The 17,585-nt window shown below is 46.8% G+C and overlaps 1 protein-coding gene across 9 annotated transcripts in view; it reads right to left on the reverse strand.

Annotated features, from left to right (window-relative positions):
* GRIP2 (glutamate receptor interacting protein 2) overlaps positions 1-17,585 on the reverse strand; it is a 306,845-nt gene that overhangs the window by 90,365 nt on the left and 198,895 nt on the right. Inside the window, exon 1 of one of the 9 annotated variants that reach the window (XM_009669299.2) lies at positions 613-1,219. The exons of the other annotated variants lie outside the window; for them this stretch is intronic. Within the exon in view, the coding sequence (XP_009667594.1) occupies positions 613-652 (40 nt within the window). The 5' untranslated portion in view covers positions 653-1,219. Of the gene's footprint in view, positions 1-612; positions 1,220-17,585 lie in introns of those variants that run through there. 9 annotated transcript variants of the gene reach the window in all.

The raw sequence follows: 17,585 nt of genomic DNA on the forward strand, positions 1-17,585 counted from the left end.
CATCTCATTGAAATGGCAGATTTCTAGCATGAGCTGAAATATTTAAGTTAGACAACGTAGCAGCAGACGACGCTCGCGGTGGGGAGCGATGGCAGTGATCCCACTGTGGTCAGCAGAGCCCCCTACCCCTCTCTTTTTTCCAGAGTCACAAGCAGAGCCCCATTTTCACCATCACTGAATGACCAGCCTATTTGCATGCTGATCTTGAAAAATAATTTTAGAAGAGTTACATTTAGCTTTTGTTAAAAAAAAAAAAAAATACAGACAGACAGACAAACAAACAGCTGCAAGGGCTTCGTAATTTTTTGGGTGACTTAAGAACAGTCCCTCTGTCACCCAATTTTGCAATCCAAGAAGGCAAGAGAGAGGAAGCAGCCTGAAGGGTACTCCAGGGGTTACAGGGAGAAATTCCTCCCTGAGAAGCAGAGATACATTTCATAAATCAAAGCCATTAAGTCACAGTTTGTATGCTTAGGTTTGGATTTGCAAGACCCCCTGGAAAGCAGCACATGAAACCGTTAGCAATTATTTAAGGTGGTTAAAGGAAATGGGAGTAAATAAAAGTAAACTACTGGAGGAAGGCGGGGGGGGGAATATTATAGGCTCACTTACCAAAGTCTGATTGCAAATCCTTTTTCAGTCCACAAAGCATGTCTGCTATTATCTATCAAAGCATTCAACTAAATTGCAATAGCAGCTCCTTTCTCCCTGACTGTGCTGGAGACACTTTACAGCAGCTCACTTGCAGTCTGCCTCCCACAGCCGAGCAGGGCTGCAGCGCACACGCTGCTCCTCCACTTCACAGCGGAAAAAAAACCACCGTCCTGGGCACTCCGGTTCGCAAGGACTCAAAAACGTTGCAACGCCTACAAGCCAAATGTCTTTACATGGCTATTTGGAAAGCGCGACTCTCTAGTCCTACGTGGAAATTGAAGAGCGAAGGGTACGGGCTTTTTTAAGCTGCTTCTAAAAAGCCAGTGCTAGTTCTCTCAGCTCGACCGGCCATCAGGCATCGCAAAGCAAAAGTTGGAGATGCGCTGATTAAAACGAACCGCTGGTTGAAGGGGCGGCGGCAAGCGGACCCTGACTGCCCAGCAGATGCCGCAAACGTAAAGCGGGCACTTCATTCCCAGTGGTATTCCCACTCGGACCGCGCCGGCCAGGAGCGGACATCATCCCATTGAGATGCGCTTGCTCTTTTCCACGTGAACCCTGTAGTGGCTTTCACGGGGATTTCAGGCGGGGGGGGGGGGGGAAGACAGAAAGGGGAGGAAAAAAACGGCAGGCAGCTGGTGCTGCGGCAGAGGCTGCCTCCTGCCCCCGAGCCGCGGGCTGCACCCAGCCAGCCGCACAAGTTGGCCGGCAGCTGAGCCGCCCCGAAGCCTCCAAGTTGCAGCAGCGGGGCTGAGCGCAAGAAGAGGCTGCGGCTGCAGCGTTGCCTGACACGCTTTCCTCTCCCCCACCCCCTCCAGCACCTTTCAAGGCAATGTCAAGCTGCTGTCAAAGCGTTATGCTGCCTCCCAAACGCCCGCACGCACAGGGCTCGTCAGGGAGCGCGAAGCTGCAGTCTCGTGTCCTGCCTACAGCGGTGTCTGAAAACTCAGTTTAACCCTTTCGTAGGAAGGGCAGGGTTACCATCTCTGCATGCTTTCAGCGCTCGGTTTAGCTAGGCAAAACACACGCGAGCCCTGCGCCAGGATTTAGACGAGCAACAGACCACAGCGAGGGAGGCAGGTTACAATTCGCGTGCTTTGGGGGAAAACGCCGACCACCAGCTGGGTCATGGGGAATTTTGCCCTCTAGGACAGCAAGCTTCGTGCGTTACCCTGACACAGCTGGCACTGGACCGTGGCTGGAGGGATGCTACTGCACTAGAAATAAATTGTCATTAAAAAAGTGTCTGCTTCCTTTGTTATTAAAATGAAAACTCAAGCAGGCAGACAAGTCACGGTGGTGGAGGTACCAAGCAAGCAGGTGATGCTATCTGTGCTGCAAGACGCATGGCCCGTTGGTACCAACCAGCCCGTGGCTTGCACCAGCGCAAGGGCAGCGTAGTCGCTTTATCCATCTGGGAACTGGTATCATCTGCGACAGCAAGATCATACCCACAAGCGGCAAAGAAAACGGCCTCGACGGTGTTTTTCCATAGAGAGCAAAACACGAACTAGCTCCTGTCTCACACATGTCCTCAGTGTGCCCTCAGCTTTAGAGGGAAGCTCGCACACAGGCAGCAAGACAAAGTCTTGTTTCCTCAGGACACACTTAGGGTGCACAGCAAGGGCCTGCTCCCACCTGGCTACGTGCCAGCAGGAAGTGTTGCAGTCCTAAGGCCCATAACGCTGCATGGCCCATGAGGAGCAGGACAACTGGGTTTTAGTCTAACGTAAGAGCTTTTGCTTGGATTGAAATGCAGCAACATGTCTATTTTGGTTCAAACTCAGCTGTTTCACGCACAAAAAACTTACACAAAAGCAATAAAATTACTAAGTAAGAAAAACCTACGCACAAAAGAGATATTTTGGTCCATAATTTGTTTTTAAAAAGTTGTTCAGTCTGACAATAGACTTAATTAGTAATTGAGCTGAAGTTTGTAATTAGGAATCTTTTCACACAGCTATTAATGCTTTTGCTGCAGAGAAATCTCATCTTAAAGAAAAAAACCCATCTCCAGTTGCACCACAAATACAACAAGAAGCTGCTAATTTGAGAACAGTACGTCGCGTTGGATGCCATGACATGGACGTCTCCAACAGGATATTTTGAAGAAAAGCTAAAAGCTATCATTTACGTTTATGCCACTCTAAAAATCTTTCTAGAATATCTGCTATGTTGGGGAAGGGTATGAGAGGGCACACACACAAAGCCTTACCTGCCGGACCAAATCTCGGCAGGTAACAGGACTCAATGTGGGAAGAAGGGAGAGGGGATCTACTTCCCCGTTCAGCAGTTTGGGGAGGAGAGACATTTCAGCAGGGAACACCTCTTGGAGTAAGTATTTCAACCAGCAGGTCTACTGTGTTTGAAGCCGCTTGCTTCTGTGCATGAGAACTGGATGGAGCTGCCCCATCCCCTTGCTGCCATTGGAGGATGAAGAGGCATTTTGGCATTTCAAACCTGGATTGCACGTGGCATGCACTGACCTGGCTGGTAAGAGCACAGGCTGCCAGGAGCCCATAGAGGAGAGGATGAAGATGTTTACTCTGTGGTTACCGGCCAAAACACATAAACTCAATACTTGCTTGAAGTTTCTGGTGGCAATATATTAAAACCAGTTGAAGCAAAAAGCTTGAGTGTCTCACGCGGAAGAAAAAGGACACACCGTACATGGTGGCAAAATTAGGGAGCCAAAAGAGATACATTATGATATCAAAATATATAGGCATTATAAAAAGAGTGCGAGGCATCAACCTAAGCCATGGCTTGACAAACTGGCGCAACTGTAAATAGAGCTTTGATTTTTCAAGAATGGTCCGTACATGCTCTTCTACCTCCTGACGTTAACTTTATGATTGAGCGTCCTGAATTAATAGCTATCCAAAACTGCTCTTGCAGTATTAAGTACATACTAAACAGGCCTCACCTAAGAATGGCTGTTTTTTTTACCAATATGCTATGTCCACTGAAAATAGGAGTTGATTTAAGGAAAAATTAGAAAAACAAATCTTTTCAGAGTCTTGCTCTCATGGCAAATACTGATCTCCTATGACCTGAACTGAGAGTAATGAGGGCGTAAAAAAAATGTTTTTTCAGGCTGCCCTTCAGTTTGAAATGCTGAGTTGAAGAGACCAGTATAGGTTCAGGACAGGTCCATTGCTAGAGCAGCTTCCAATGTGGTCCCCCTTGGAAACATCTACTTCCACAGGCTCTTGATGGGAATCAGCAACTAAAGAGGTGAAAGCAGTCAATAGGCCATCAATCTAGAGGAAAGGGTATTTAGTCTTCCCATGGACAGGCTGACCTTTGAGAAGTTCCTTTCATCCATTTAAAAAACAAAGTAAAAATCATTTATTTTAACTGAGTCACACGTAGCTACCTTTCCATATACCGATGCATACTAACGCCTGGTTTATCATTTACCTGACACATACTGTCCTGCTCCTGAACTTAATATCTTTCCCCAGAACTAACTTAAAAATCCTCAGGGAATCACCACAAGAGTGAAGCTGCAAATCTTACATAGTCTACATTGGGTTGGGATGACATTTACAGGATACACTTTTATGCAAACAAGACAGAGAGGATAGAAGAGAGAAGATCACAAGCTATTCAGAATATCAATGATTTAGTCCATTGCCTGACTGATATTTTTCCTGTGACTTAAACCATTGCTTATTTAACCACATCCAAAAGCATTCTCATCCAAAGTCACAGGACTGTGACACTACAACAAGATCCTGAAAAAGACCATATAGCGTCCAACACACTCCGAGCTTGGAAGACTTTGGAGAGGATCTTACATCACTCCACATCAATAAACCTCCAGAGACTCCCCGAAGACAACTGAATGGATGTAACGAACAGTCAGTCACATAACGATGAGGAAAAACACCCAACCACATGCACTTAACAGCACACAGGAAAAACACCTAAGCTCTAACCACATATAAAAGTCATATTAATAGCAACCAAAATTGTTTTGGGTTAGAGAGGGTTCAAAAGAGACTGACGCAGATGCTTTCCATTTCTGTTAAATTCAGATGCTCAGTTGAGCTTTTTACATTGAAACCTCCTTCTCCCCATCCTAGTTTCTCCATTTCCCAATACGACCCTGCACACTGGGGGTCTGCCTGGGACTGGAGACCCCCGTCCTGCTCGCACCTCTCCTCCAGGCTGTCTGGCACAGCAGACTCCTGTTCCCAGATTTCTTACTGGGAAAATTAATTCTTGCTGGGAATCCCATCCCAACTCTGCACAACATCAAGAGGCTTGGAGAGCCTCCACCCCTCCCGGATTGATTTTGGGCCAGAGCACAAGGGGAGGAGGAGGAAGAGGAATGAGAGGAAGGCTCATCGCTTCCCTGATGAAAGAGAGTTCACAGTTGATTACTCAACTGTCCACTGGCCACACACTTGCTTCATTTCATTTGCTCCAATTTTATTTAGCTGTGCTTATTTAGAAAACGTAGACAACTGCCTGCCAGCCCGAGGCCTGCAACAGGGCTTATTTTTAGTACATGGGGCTAAAATGCAACACAGTTTTACTTTATTTATATATATATATATATATATATATATATTTAGAAAGGGGGAAAGGACTTTTTTTTTAATCTTTAGAAAGTCTGGCATTTAAACAGCTTAAAGATAGAGCCAGGGAAAGTACTCCTTGATTACTCTGTCCTGTAAGAGAAAATTCCATCAGCAAGTCCAAAACATTAATTTATTGTCAATAATGAACACTGTAAGATAAATTGACCCATCCAATAGGCAATTAGAGCCCTTGCTGCACGCACACCCACAGAGCACCAAGACAGAAAGTGTTTCTAAAGGGATTTCCAGGACCTCCCATCCATTCCCCCCACCCATCATTATGGCACAATAAAGTGGTCACCGTACATTTTTCTGCTTAACCATTTCAGAAAGAGACATCCACATCTGTCATTGCCTAACAGCGCTGTGGGGAAGTGGTGGGGGAAAAGATGTTAGTGAATATATGATGCCTTCGAGAGCTGCGATTAATGGGAAAAAAGAAAGGGCTGCAGTGACCCCGCCGTGCGACGCCAGCTCTTCGATGTTCCTGGATTATGCATTCCACCTGTATGGCAGCCATTCCCACTTGGGCTGGAGCGCACACTAAGATAACAGACTTTCAGTTCAGGAAAGAAATAAAACTAAAAATTATAGGAATTGGAAGATCCAATTTTTTAAAAGGGGGGGGGGGGGGAGGAAAAAGGTCCTCAGGAACAGGCCAAAGTTTCAACACTCCTCCGTCAACCTCAGCAGATCTCCCTCCTTCCTAATGGAGAAGGAGATATTTCCTTCCCTAATCCATGTAGATCAAAGCCCATACACTTGAGTTCTCTCTTGCTGAAGTTACAAGAGATGCATTTTCTAAGGGGAGAAAATCCCTGGCCCTCAGTGGGTATATGTGCAGGACGGCATTGGTCCTTTCTCTCCAAATCAGTCTGGCCTTCTTGATTGGACCCTGCCCTGGAGACAAATTATAACCTGAGATGGCTCAGTCCTTTCCTTTTGCAAGCATCCAAGAAACAAGTCACATACCGAAAAGATTTTTAGCTAAAAGGAGGAAAGAAAACCTCTTGTCTCAACTTAATGGAAACAGCTCACCATAGTCAACCAAAATGAAAAGTAAATTACATTTCATTCCTTTGGAAACCTCACTGGCTGGTCTCAAATGGATGAAAGAGTACAGCAGCTCTCTAAACATCAAGGGTCTGCACATCCACCATGCAAATGCATGTTCACTGACAATTTGTGTTTGGTTTTTCCATGTTTGTTTCCTGGAAAAAACTCTTTTGTAGAACAAGGAGAACAAATAAGTGAGAAGCAGCCCAGGAGCAAAACTCAAGGGTCAGGTCAGTAGGCTAATTAATGAGACAGGAGGTACCAACATCATTACTATCAAGAACAAATGTAAAGGTCTGAATCATGTGAGAGGGACTGCCAAAGAAAAGAAATAGCTGCACAGACTTGGGAATAAAAAAAAATCTAACTCAAAACTGAAATAAGAAGACCATGCTTTATCTGCTGTCATTTGAATAGTCACAGGAGTTTCTTTTAACAACTTAGGCATAAATGACCTCAGGCAGAAAATAACTGTCTCCCAGTGTTGTTCCAGGTCCACATAAAATTTTATAGTCACAGCCACAACAGTCACTTTATACACAGCTCTCATCCTTCTTCCAGCCTTTCTTCCCCTACATCTACCTCTCTGCCAACAGGGTTTTTCTGAGGGAAGCCCGGGGTCAGGTCCATGCTTTCTGCGACCGTCCGCCAGGGGACATCAAGCCACCAGGTAAAACAGGCCTCTCAAGCAGGAGCCAAGAACAACGGGGATAGTCTCCAGAATCATGCCCAAGAACCAAACCCCCATCAAGGCCTGGCCTCAGACTGCTTCAAAGCATTTCCCAGCTTTTCTGTTTAACTGCAGTTCACCTTGAACTAAAAGGAACAGCTTCCTCCAGGCAGTTCCTTCTTACTGCTCCCCTTTAGCTGATGCTTCAGCCAGTTATCTAAAGTTGTAAAAATGGGTTCAAAACCCAGGTAAAAAGAAAAAGGACTTCTCATCCTCAGTCTGCGTGGGAAGAAGGCAGTGTTCAAACTCCCTGGGGAGCAATTGCATTTCTGGATTCTTCACTTAAAGCCATATTTCAGGTGATGCTAAGAGCAGCCCCAGGCACGTTGCCCTCGCTGAGGCCAGGAAGAGTGGGTCCTTGGGACAGTATGGAGCGTGTGTCTCCCTTAATGCTGTATATAGTCTATGCAATTTTTTCCTCAGTCACTGAGCTTCAGGGGAAATCCCACAATTGATCCCGAGCTCTTGATTTCTGGATCTGAGTAATCAGAGCAGGAACACTTCAGGCTGGACTACAGGTTACCTGATGCAAGTGACAGTGCCTGGCTCCACGGGGACTCCAGTGCCGATAAGAGAAACAGTGGAAGATAAATCGACTGTAGCAAAGTACAAGATACCTTACTTTCTGGCCAGCTCTAACGATGCAAAGAGCTTGTTCTGGGGCCTTGTTAGCAGAGGCAGCCTTTCATCCCAACAAAAGTGAATCTCAGCTCTTAGATTTTTTTTTTTTAAACCAAAAAAATCATCTTGACAACACACAGCAATAAGCAGTACAGCAAGAGATTAATGATCTATAAATAAGGACCAGCAGCACTTGCTCCTGGGCAAGGCAGGAGGATTTTAGGACCTTCCCCACCAACCTGCTTTTACCCCCGGCAGGGCTCCCGGGTACTCCAAAGGGAGCAGCACTAGCCTCATGCAGGCTGCTTTGGATGCTGTGTGCCCAAGATCTGAAAGCGAGCCCACTGCTTTCAGCTAGACGGAGCACATTTCTCCCGTTTACCCCTAGCTCTGTTACTGTATTGTACAGAATAAGCATTTTTGCTGAGCGAAATACATACACCTGTTTGGGGATGCTTCTGATGGGCTTCACTCTTATTTTGCAAATCTCTCATAGCAACGTAGCTAGCAGATAGAAAACAGCCCCGGACACAAGTATAAACCTCTCAAGTCCACAATAAACCAGCTCAGCAGAAAACTGCGTGTGAATGTAGGAACGGTGCAGAAACCAGAGGCGAAGAGCAACGCCAGGCAGCAAAGGGAAACCAAAACACGCAGGAGCTCCCACCTTGTAGGCTAGCAGCGATCAGTGCTCGGCATCATAGCACCATCCAGCACCCTTATTTTCCTTTCACTTCAAACAGAGAGAAGGCAACTTACCTGCAGTTTCAAGGAGAGGGATCAATGTGGCCTTAAGTGCTTAATACTGCAGGGGCTATTTGCCTTGGGGGCCTGGGAGACGGGGAGGAGAGAGGGGAAAGGCGTCTCCATGTTCCCAAGGGTGCCCCTTCCCCCTCGTACCTACGGAGCGGACGTGAAAGCCATGCCTGGCACCTCAACATTAGCAGCAGCGCTGCCCTGGCAAGGCCTGATCATGACCTCTCCTCGTTGGCAGAAATGCTGTTTCTTCTTAGCATTTCATTAGTATTGCCAAAAAGGACAACAGTGGAGTGTCTGTACTAGCAGTGGGTCAGCACCCACCACTGAAGAGCAGTTTGGATGGGAAAAAAAAAAAAAAAAAAAAAAAAGCTTCATCACACAAACCACGTTATTCAGAATGGGAAGCAGGGAAACATATGTCCCTATAGAGAGCCTTAGACTAGATGGAAAAATGGGGAATTGGCACTTTGGTGTCCCAGGGGTGAAGTAGCTCCTTGGTTCTGTGTGTGTCTCCCATCTGCACCAGCCTCTTCTAATCCCCCCTCTCTTCCCGCTCCCGAGTCGCAGGCACCGCACCGAAGGAGAGGGCTGCTTGAATCGTTTGAGCCGTGCCTTTCCACACGAGCCCGGGGCACGTGGTGCACCGCTGCGGCAGGCTCAGCCGCTGCGGGCCGGCTCGCGAGCCCTGCAGTGGGACTCGCGGGAGTCACGGCTCCCAGCGGGGAGCTGGCCCTGCCACGTGGGTGCCTGCTCCCCTTCGGGAGCTCGCCTGGGCCATCAGGACTGCAAAATCCTTAAAGGAGCTCATCTTGAGTCACTTTTCCAATGCGAGAGCCTTCCTGCCTAGAACTTAAGAGCCAGGTAGGTTGTGCCGCATGGAGAGCGCGGGCAGAGCCCATCACGTGGACCGGGACCTCTTTCATGGCTTACAACTGCCGCCGGCCCTTTGAACCTGGCAAGGCTTAGCAGAATTTGCCACCCTTCACACTTTGCCCCTGCGTGCTCCTGTAACAAGACATAGGGCACTGGAGGAGCCAGCTGCAATAAGCCAGTCATGCAGGATGGAGAGCCACAGGCAATGTGCCTTTATTGGGGTGAGGGCAGAGAAAGAGGAGAGGAAGCAAGAGGGAGATCACAGGTAACTTCCAGGAAACCCAGAGAATGAAGGGTTTTTTTTGAAAAACATTCCAGGATTTCTATTCTCTCCTCTCTGCAACCTTTCCCAAAAAGGGACGGCAGCTCCTCAGCTCATTCACCCTGCAAGGGAGCCGTCCTGAGGGAGCAGCGGTGTGAAAGCCGTTGGTGTGATTGCAGAAGACATCAGCACCCCAATCAACCCCTTTGCTATACTGCATGCCACAAGAGCTCAGGTCTCTGCAGTAGCAGGGTCTGCTGCCTTACTCCTCTTGCTCCAGAAGCACCAGGCACTTGAGCCCACATAAAACCTCCTTAAAGCAGCGGGAACATGGGCCATGGCACATCTCACCCAACGGAAAGAGAGAGGTGCAAAGCCACAGTTCACAGCAGCTTGAAGACCAGTCTTAACATTTAGCCGGCATCCAAGTCCGCTCCTCTCTGTAGGGTGAAAAGCCTCTGCATCTTCCCCTTGAAAGATTTATCTGAGCATCAGAATTTTCAGAGACACACTGCCAACGCAGATGGAAAAATAAGCAAGTGGGTCAGTCTTAGCAGTTGTCACAGTTTCTTTTCAATGGGTAACAGTGTAATAATGTATTAACAATAAATGAAACGCCATGTTAACACTAATTTGCATAGTATGAAGCCTCAGTGCTTTGCCTTCCCTGTTCTCCTTCCAAACTCTCCTGACCTGCATATGAATGGAGATGAAATTTAATTGCTGGGGTATTCAGCAGAATCACTGAATTTCTGCTTAATGAGGCTTCATTTTCACTCTGTTGCATCAGATACCTTCTCTCCAAGGTGCTGCATTAACTAGTTCATATGTAAGATATTTTGCCAGGCATATTTTAATATGCATTTCAACAAAGAAATCGCAGGCGAAGCACCGATTTCAGAAAGACAACGTTAATATCAGGAGCACGATAAGGCTAGCAAGATTCCCAATAGCATCATGCCATATTCCTTACACAAAATAGCTTTAGTAGCCTTTATATCCACTGTATCTAGGCAATGCAAATCCTCCAGAGGAGATAGGGCAAAGCTAGGCAGGACCTAGCCAAGGTTTGAATGGGAGACAGCCAAGAACCAGGAGCAATACCAATAACTTTTATGACTCAGAAAAAGCACAGCCTACATTGCACCCAAATGCCAGAGCCTCTGCGTGGTTTTGCAGTCAGACAGCTCATAGAGCTTATCTCATTCAAAAGTCCTTGGCCATGGCTGGAGGGCTAAATTTCCATGTTGGATACCTCAGTCTACATAGCGGAACAGTTCCCTGAAAAAAATAATAAATAAAAAAAAAAAGTCAACCTGTCTTTACTTTCTTGCCCAGACATAGTGCAGCTGTTGACAGCAACGCAGGCACGGCTGTGTTTCCGCCACACACAGGGACCCCAGCACAAGCTGTGTTTTGCAGTCCCAGAGAGTGGAAAGTTTTACATTTACAATAGCGTGGGGAACAAAGCCACAAGCCCCTGAAAGACATCCGATAACACTTACCTGCTGTAGACTATCTGATGCAAACTCATACGTACTGTGTGAACAGCTATCAGGATGATGGGAAGTGGTCACAAGCTGGCTGATGGGTCAAGCCAAGGCCTCTCGCCTCAAACTAGCATCTCCTGTAGCACAAGCAACACTGACGAAGGCCAGCGCTGCATTCATGCATCAGCCGAAGGAGCCACAGGGGAAATCAGGTCACAGTCAATAAACGGAGATGACCCAAAATGCTCTACAGTTACTCAGCGATCAGATCGCAGCTTTCCAATGCAGAGATAAAACCAGCTCCAACTCCTTTACTGCTACTAGCAGGTTCACCTCTCTATCCAGAGGGACGACACAACTTTCAGAAGTGCTCAAACACACAGATGCCTTGGTTCAAGTCAACCAGCTGTGTATTTTGAAGTGGGGGAGGGTCCAATCTGCTGGTTTGGCTTGGGAAGTTTTCCTTCCCATGCTGGAACACAGCAGAGCCACCAGTAGCTTCAGGCAACCCCCAAGCGCTAAGACCCAACAGTATACGAAGGATCATCTTGGCCTTGGAGGGTACAGAAGTCCCCAAGGGACTGTGAACTGTTAGTGCAGGCTTGAGAGATGGAATTAGCCTCCCTCCTCCCATCCGACTTGGAAGGAACAGTTAACAGCGTGTGAAGGTTCATCCTTTTTCTTGCAAGTTACAGGAACCTACAGAAGTACCACCTAAAGGCTGCTCACCAGCACGGGTCCGAACAACAGCAGTGGACTCGTGCTATTTGTAACGGGTCACATGAGAGGCCCCAAGCCAGTTTGCCATTTGCGTTATAAGGGGAAAGAGTGGGGAACAGGGTACAGCATGAGTCAGCCTTCGTTATCCCAGGGTAGCTAATTATAAAGGCTATAAATTGACAGAAATAAAACCTCATGGTCAATAATAGTATTTTTAAAAAGCTGGAAATTTTAGCCCATTATCTTTCCAGCTGAAAAGCTTTAATTGAAAATGACTAATCTTCCACTGGGTTCATGAAGGGTTTACAAGCTAATTGTTCTCTTTTCTTTGGGATTAATACTGTGTGCTGTGAATAGGGGTGGAGGGCAGCAGATGTGCAGCCTTCACTCTCTTTAATCCAAATGCCCCTACTGCCACAGATGCTCCCAATGCTGTGCGGGGGCATAATGGAATCCCTTGCTCGCACATGAAGTGGTTGCTCTGAAATGAAACTACAGCTATCTATTAGGAAGAGAACAATAAATTTCCTCCACAGCACATCCCCATCACGAAAGACACAGCATTAGCCTATAAAATGCCTGATCAAAGTAAATCTTGCGGGAGAGAAAGCAGCTGAATTTGCCATTCTCTTTTCGTAACTGGTAGCTGGTGTCATTTGGACATGGGCAGAAAAGTCATTATCCTGCAAAAGTCCATGCACACTTCCACAAATTTCAGGGTGTCTGGGTGGGAGCTACCACCTATCACTCCCCCAGGCAGCAAGCAAAGTTGCTTGGTAATCTTAATTACTTGGGGTAGATGGCATTTATATCCGATGAGAAAGAGGGGTTGGCTCGATTGTGTGATCTCTCTAGGAGAGATGCACTTGAGGAAGGAGAGAGAGAGGGATCCCTAATAGCAGGGAAACAGTGACCTCTAATTCTGAGAAAGAGTGGAAAATAAGACAAAAAAAAAGGGATTAAAAGACTTCTGAAACTGAACCAAACCAGGTCATGGCCATTCAGCTCTTGCTACACCTGGGCATGGAGACCTGACTTCTCCCTCAGGGGAAATCCCTACACACGCTGTTTGGAAAACTAGGCATTCAGCACCTCCTTGAAAGCACAGCAAACACCACCCACGCAAGAGTGCTTCAGCCAAACCCACGGCAGCAGAAGGCACAAGACTCTGTGGGACAGGTACCAGATACAGAAACATTAGAAGCTCAACTAGTTTTTAAAAACTGAGTACACAAAGTTCAACTGAATATTTGCCTGTTTAAACCCTTGCCTGGAACAGTCACTAAACCACTGTCCTACATCAAGCCTTTCACTAACTAGAGAAATGGAATATTTAGCCTTCAGACGAAGCCAAGTTGTAACCAGTCAAAGCATCTTACTGCATTCAGTAGAAATCTCCGTCATGCCAAGCATCTCCTCCACTACAGGACAAAATCTTTATAGAGTAAGCAGATGACAGATAGGCATATCATGTGCATATGACATTATTAAAATATAGATAGACGGTAAGATATTAAAGGCATGGGTTAGGAGGGGATATTTTCAAAACTTTATTAACCCAGTGACCCACTTTAAGAGAAAGATGCTTTCTCATTTGTACCTTTTGTTTACATACAAGAAGAGGTAGCAAGTGCAAACTCTCTGCTACCTCAGTAGCCATTTGCATACAGTAGTTACATGTGCCAATACAGCATTCAAAATTGGAGATGTATTCCTTTTTGCTCTAAAGTTTAGAGCAATATTTATATCAGAGCTGTTTATTCAATATCTTACTTCCCTGTACTTTCCTGGACGTCATTTCTAGTACTCAAGGGCATAGGAACTGCTGCAGAAGTTCCTTCTCCAAAGCTGTATCTCCTACTCTACCAGCATATCTCTATGCAAGGGCCACTGGGAGCAATACTTAAAACCTTACTACCACAAGTCTTATTACTCCACAAAGATACGAACATTGAGAATCTAGGCCAGAATCAACATTGTATGAATTATTGCCAAGCAAACAAAGTTTTGGAATGAAGGTTTGATTGTGCCACCGCCCCCCCCCCCACACACACACACTTTTTTTTAAAGGGTCGGGGGAAAGACAAAGAGGAACTTATTTTCCTAAAGCTATAGGAAGTGCTATGAAGACCTAGATTTGCTATCTCCCACGTTCATACTAGCTGACATCCCTGACACACTAATAACCAGACCTACTGCAAAACAGGAACAAGCATTACAGGTTTAAGAGGGCTCCCTAGGAAAAGTTTTACATAACAGAAATAGTCTCTCCAATTACTTAGAGAATGGTAATTTAAGAACATTTATTCTGAAAAATACACTGTACTATAAAACCCCTTCACTGAGCTACTAATTCGTTGCTAAGAAGCAGCGTAAGACTAATAAGACTTTAAGACTGGAGTGAAAATTATGGGGTTGTTCTCTACGTAGCTGGGAACTGATGCGTGTACGTCAGGCGGGAGGAGAGACAACAAGAACAGATCAAAGTGATTAGACGGAGCTATAAAGCTCGCAGAGGCTCTGAACCAGCAAGCACCCATTGAGCACCGGATCGGGAAAGGGGATATTGATGCTTCCTCATGCGATTTCAGGTGCACACGGACAGTAACAGCACACTTCCGGAGAGCATCGTGGGCTAGACGGATGGCGGCCCAGGCATAATCAGCAAATAATTACTATACATTTTTGGTGATTTTCAAGGGCAATTAAAAACTGGATTCCTTTAGAAATAGCATATTTCTCAAGCCTGCAGGGGCGGTTTTTAGGTAACAGTAGTTGTGCCTTTGCAAAGGGTATTTGTGATCTGAATTGCAGTCACGTTAAATATGTAATTAAACATACAAAACATCACATAGCCCTAGTTATCCCTTGAACAGCTCATTCCTGGAGGCTGGCCTGTTGCTAAGTTGTCTGGCCACAGGCAAAGGGCCCTGGAGGGACAGCGTGCAAGTGCTCTCCACAAGTCATTCCTGTAGTGGACACGAGTCCTCTGCTGAAGTTACTCTTTCCTCTCCTGAAGGAGCCTGCGTGCCTCCTTCCTCTCCTCCTCCCATAAAAGCCTATTTCTGGCCTCCTCTGGAAGTGCTGCTGCAGAACAACCCCAAAGACGAAGACAAAACACTCCCCTTCCTTGAGGGGCATCTAGCAACTTAAACATTCCCTCAAAGGGCCGGGGCAGCTGGTCCCTACGGCTGCACTCACGCGCTCCGCTGCTCAGAGAGGGGTAGTGGGCACATACCCACGAGAAGCTCCCTGTCCGCTCATCTGTCAGAGGATGAATGGCTTTGCCTTCTGGCAGGGATTCACCACCCTCCTGAGGGCAAGCCGAGCTCAGCAGCTTCACTCCGTCTCTCCAAGAGGAGGGGATTTGGCAGGATTTGACAGCTGAGCGAGAGCACATATTTCCAGATGAAAGAGGCCAGATTGAAGGATTTCTGCATAATTAGGAGTATAATACTGTATTTAAGAGCTTCCTAAATACCCACAGTTAATGGCAGGCAGCACGCTCAGCGGAAGCCTGTCTCCCATCGTATGGGACTGAGGCTGACACTAAGTGGATGCAGAGCTTGGTTCTCTTTTAATACTGCAGCATCCCAAAAGCAGGGCTGGACAGAAGTCCTGCTTGGGATGTGCCAAGCCCACAGCAGATTTCCTTGACCAGATCCTCTCCAGTTTGGAGACATCTAATGTTCCCGGAGCAGCAACAACTTGCGCGTGCACCCAGGCTTCGCAGGAAGTTACTATAGCAACAGAATGCAAATGTAATTTAAGTGTTTACATGGCACAGCTGATTTATGCCAGCTTGGCCACATTAAGTCATTGTGGCCTAGGGAAAAATGGAATTACACCTTGTTCTTATAGGCTATTTGTGGAGTTTTGCTCCCTCTCCACTTAATTCCCACAACAGTTTTTAAGTCCCAGGTTTTGGGTTGATGGGTCGTTTTCCTGTTAGCTCTGGAGAGCTTTCTTCACGCTCAAATTAAAAGTTCATAAAATCCCAGGTTTCCAAGCTTCTGAGAAGATCTAATCCAGACAGCACCTACACTATAAGATAGAACCCTCTCCAAGCAGCAGGTGAAACCACAGTGGTTACATGGCAGTATCACTTCTCCCATGAGCAGAAAAGAACAGAACAGCTTTATGTGCACATTTTCTAAATATACAACACACATTTCCTTCAAGGCTGCCGGGAAGTGGCAGGTGGCACCAGCACCAGCTCGTCCTTTCTGAAGGCCACAGTATTGCCAGGGAAGCTGCCGAGGGTGGTGGACCTCTCCATGGAGACGGGTGCCATCCCAAGCAGCAGTTGGAAGTAAACAAGGCGGCTGTCCTTAGGCCACTATGAGATCTACAGGCTTCCAGGGCTTCGTGCAGAACAGAGGCACTCCTGCAAATGTAATCCATGTTGCAGCAGTGCAGACTGGTACCTGGGCTGCGTTTGCTGGGATTAGGACATAAAGGGAGGACCATGACATGCACTAAGAGAAAAGGTCTGAAAGTAAAGAGCCCGTCACATTTGCAGGATTCATCCTGGCTTGACACCACCACATTTAGTCTGGTCAAGTGCACCGGGGTTGTCTCCACTAGCTGACGGAGCCTGGGCAACATCCTATGTTGCCCACTGTTGTGGAAACAAAGTTCCTTTGGGAAAAGGACCAAACCAAGCTACAGAAGGGCACACTTAGGAAATGAGTGCGCGCAGAAAACACTCAGAAAACCTAATTCCTGCCCTCTCTAACTCTTCAGGAGCTCCTCCAATCCTCCCCTTTCTCTCTCCATCCAAACCTTAAAGCGTGAGTCAAGGAGCACTCCAAAGAAATGATAACTTAAGATCTTCTAGCAGCAAGGGGAGGCAGCAGACCTTGAATGCACACAGGACACTATTCCTAGTAAATAGCTTGATGTCTGATGACCTCTTTGGAGCTATTTCTCAAAAACCGCGCTGCTGAAGTTTTAAAATACAGGCATTGTTATTAACCCACATCCAGAAGGCTCACCAGGTCACAGATTTAAGGCTGACAGGGACCTTTTTGATCACTTGTTTGCTGGCCAGCAGATACCTCCCTGCAGTAAGCCTGGTCCTCGCACCGCTGCGAGGAGAATGCAATTGCCTTCCCTAGCAGAAAACCTGTGACATCAGGAGCAGCTACAAACTGCCTACTAAGTCAGCCAGGCTCAATGCTCAGACTAAAGCAGAAATCTTCCTGCCATCCCCTCAGTATTGCGCTACAGCATTCATTCCTCCACATGCTACCACTTCCTCTGCCCCCTTAGGCTCTGCAGCCTCCGCTGTTTCAGGAGGGTTGAGTCTGTGTAAGTGTGTGCTGCCAACACACAACACACCTGTACTACAGAGGCACCATATGGGGTAAAATTTGAGGCTGTTTTCATTGCTGTTTGCAGCTCTGCATGCTCCTACCCCACCCCATTCCCTAGAGCACCACCTGCACCCTGGAGCCCAAGGTTGACAGGGAATATCAGATTAAAGGGCTAAGAAAAGGAGATACATACACACAGCGTGATGTAGGAAGAGACAGCAGCTTGGCTCAGTCTGCTGTCAGATCTATGACTTTTCCAAGCCCTCCCCTCTGCTAAGACAATATTGCCGCTTATTTGCTGTGGCATCTTCCCTCCCTACCTCTTGCCTTCCTGAGAAACAGGCTTTCTTAACAAATCAGGAGTTTACCATCCATTAGTTTTAAAGTAGTAAAAGTTTCAAAGTAAGCGAGAGGCAGCATCTGCTTTACGGATCACAGCTTGTAAGAGACGGTCACACAGAGCCTTCCTGTGCCCTCCACACGCTCTCTTGCGTCCCCTCCCTGGAAACA

Source organism: Struthio camelus, chromosome 14 (assembly GCF_040807025.1).
Source record: "Struthio camelus isolate bStrCam1 chromosome 14, bStrCam1.hap1, whole genome shotgun sequence".
NCBI classification, from domain to species: Eukaryota; Metazoa; Chordata; class Aves; order Struthioniformes; family Struthionidae; genus Struthio; species Struthio camelus.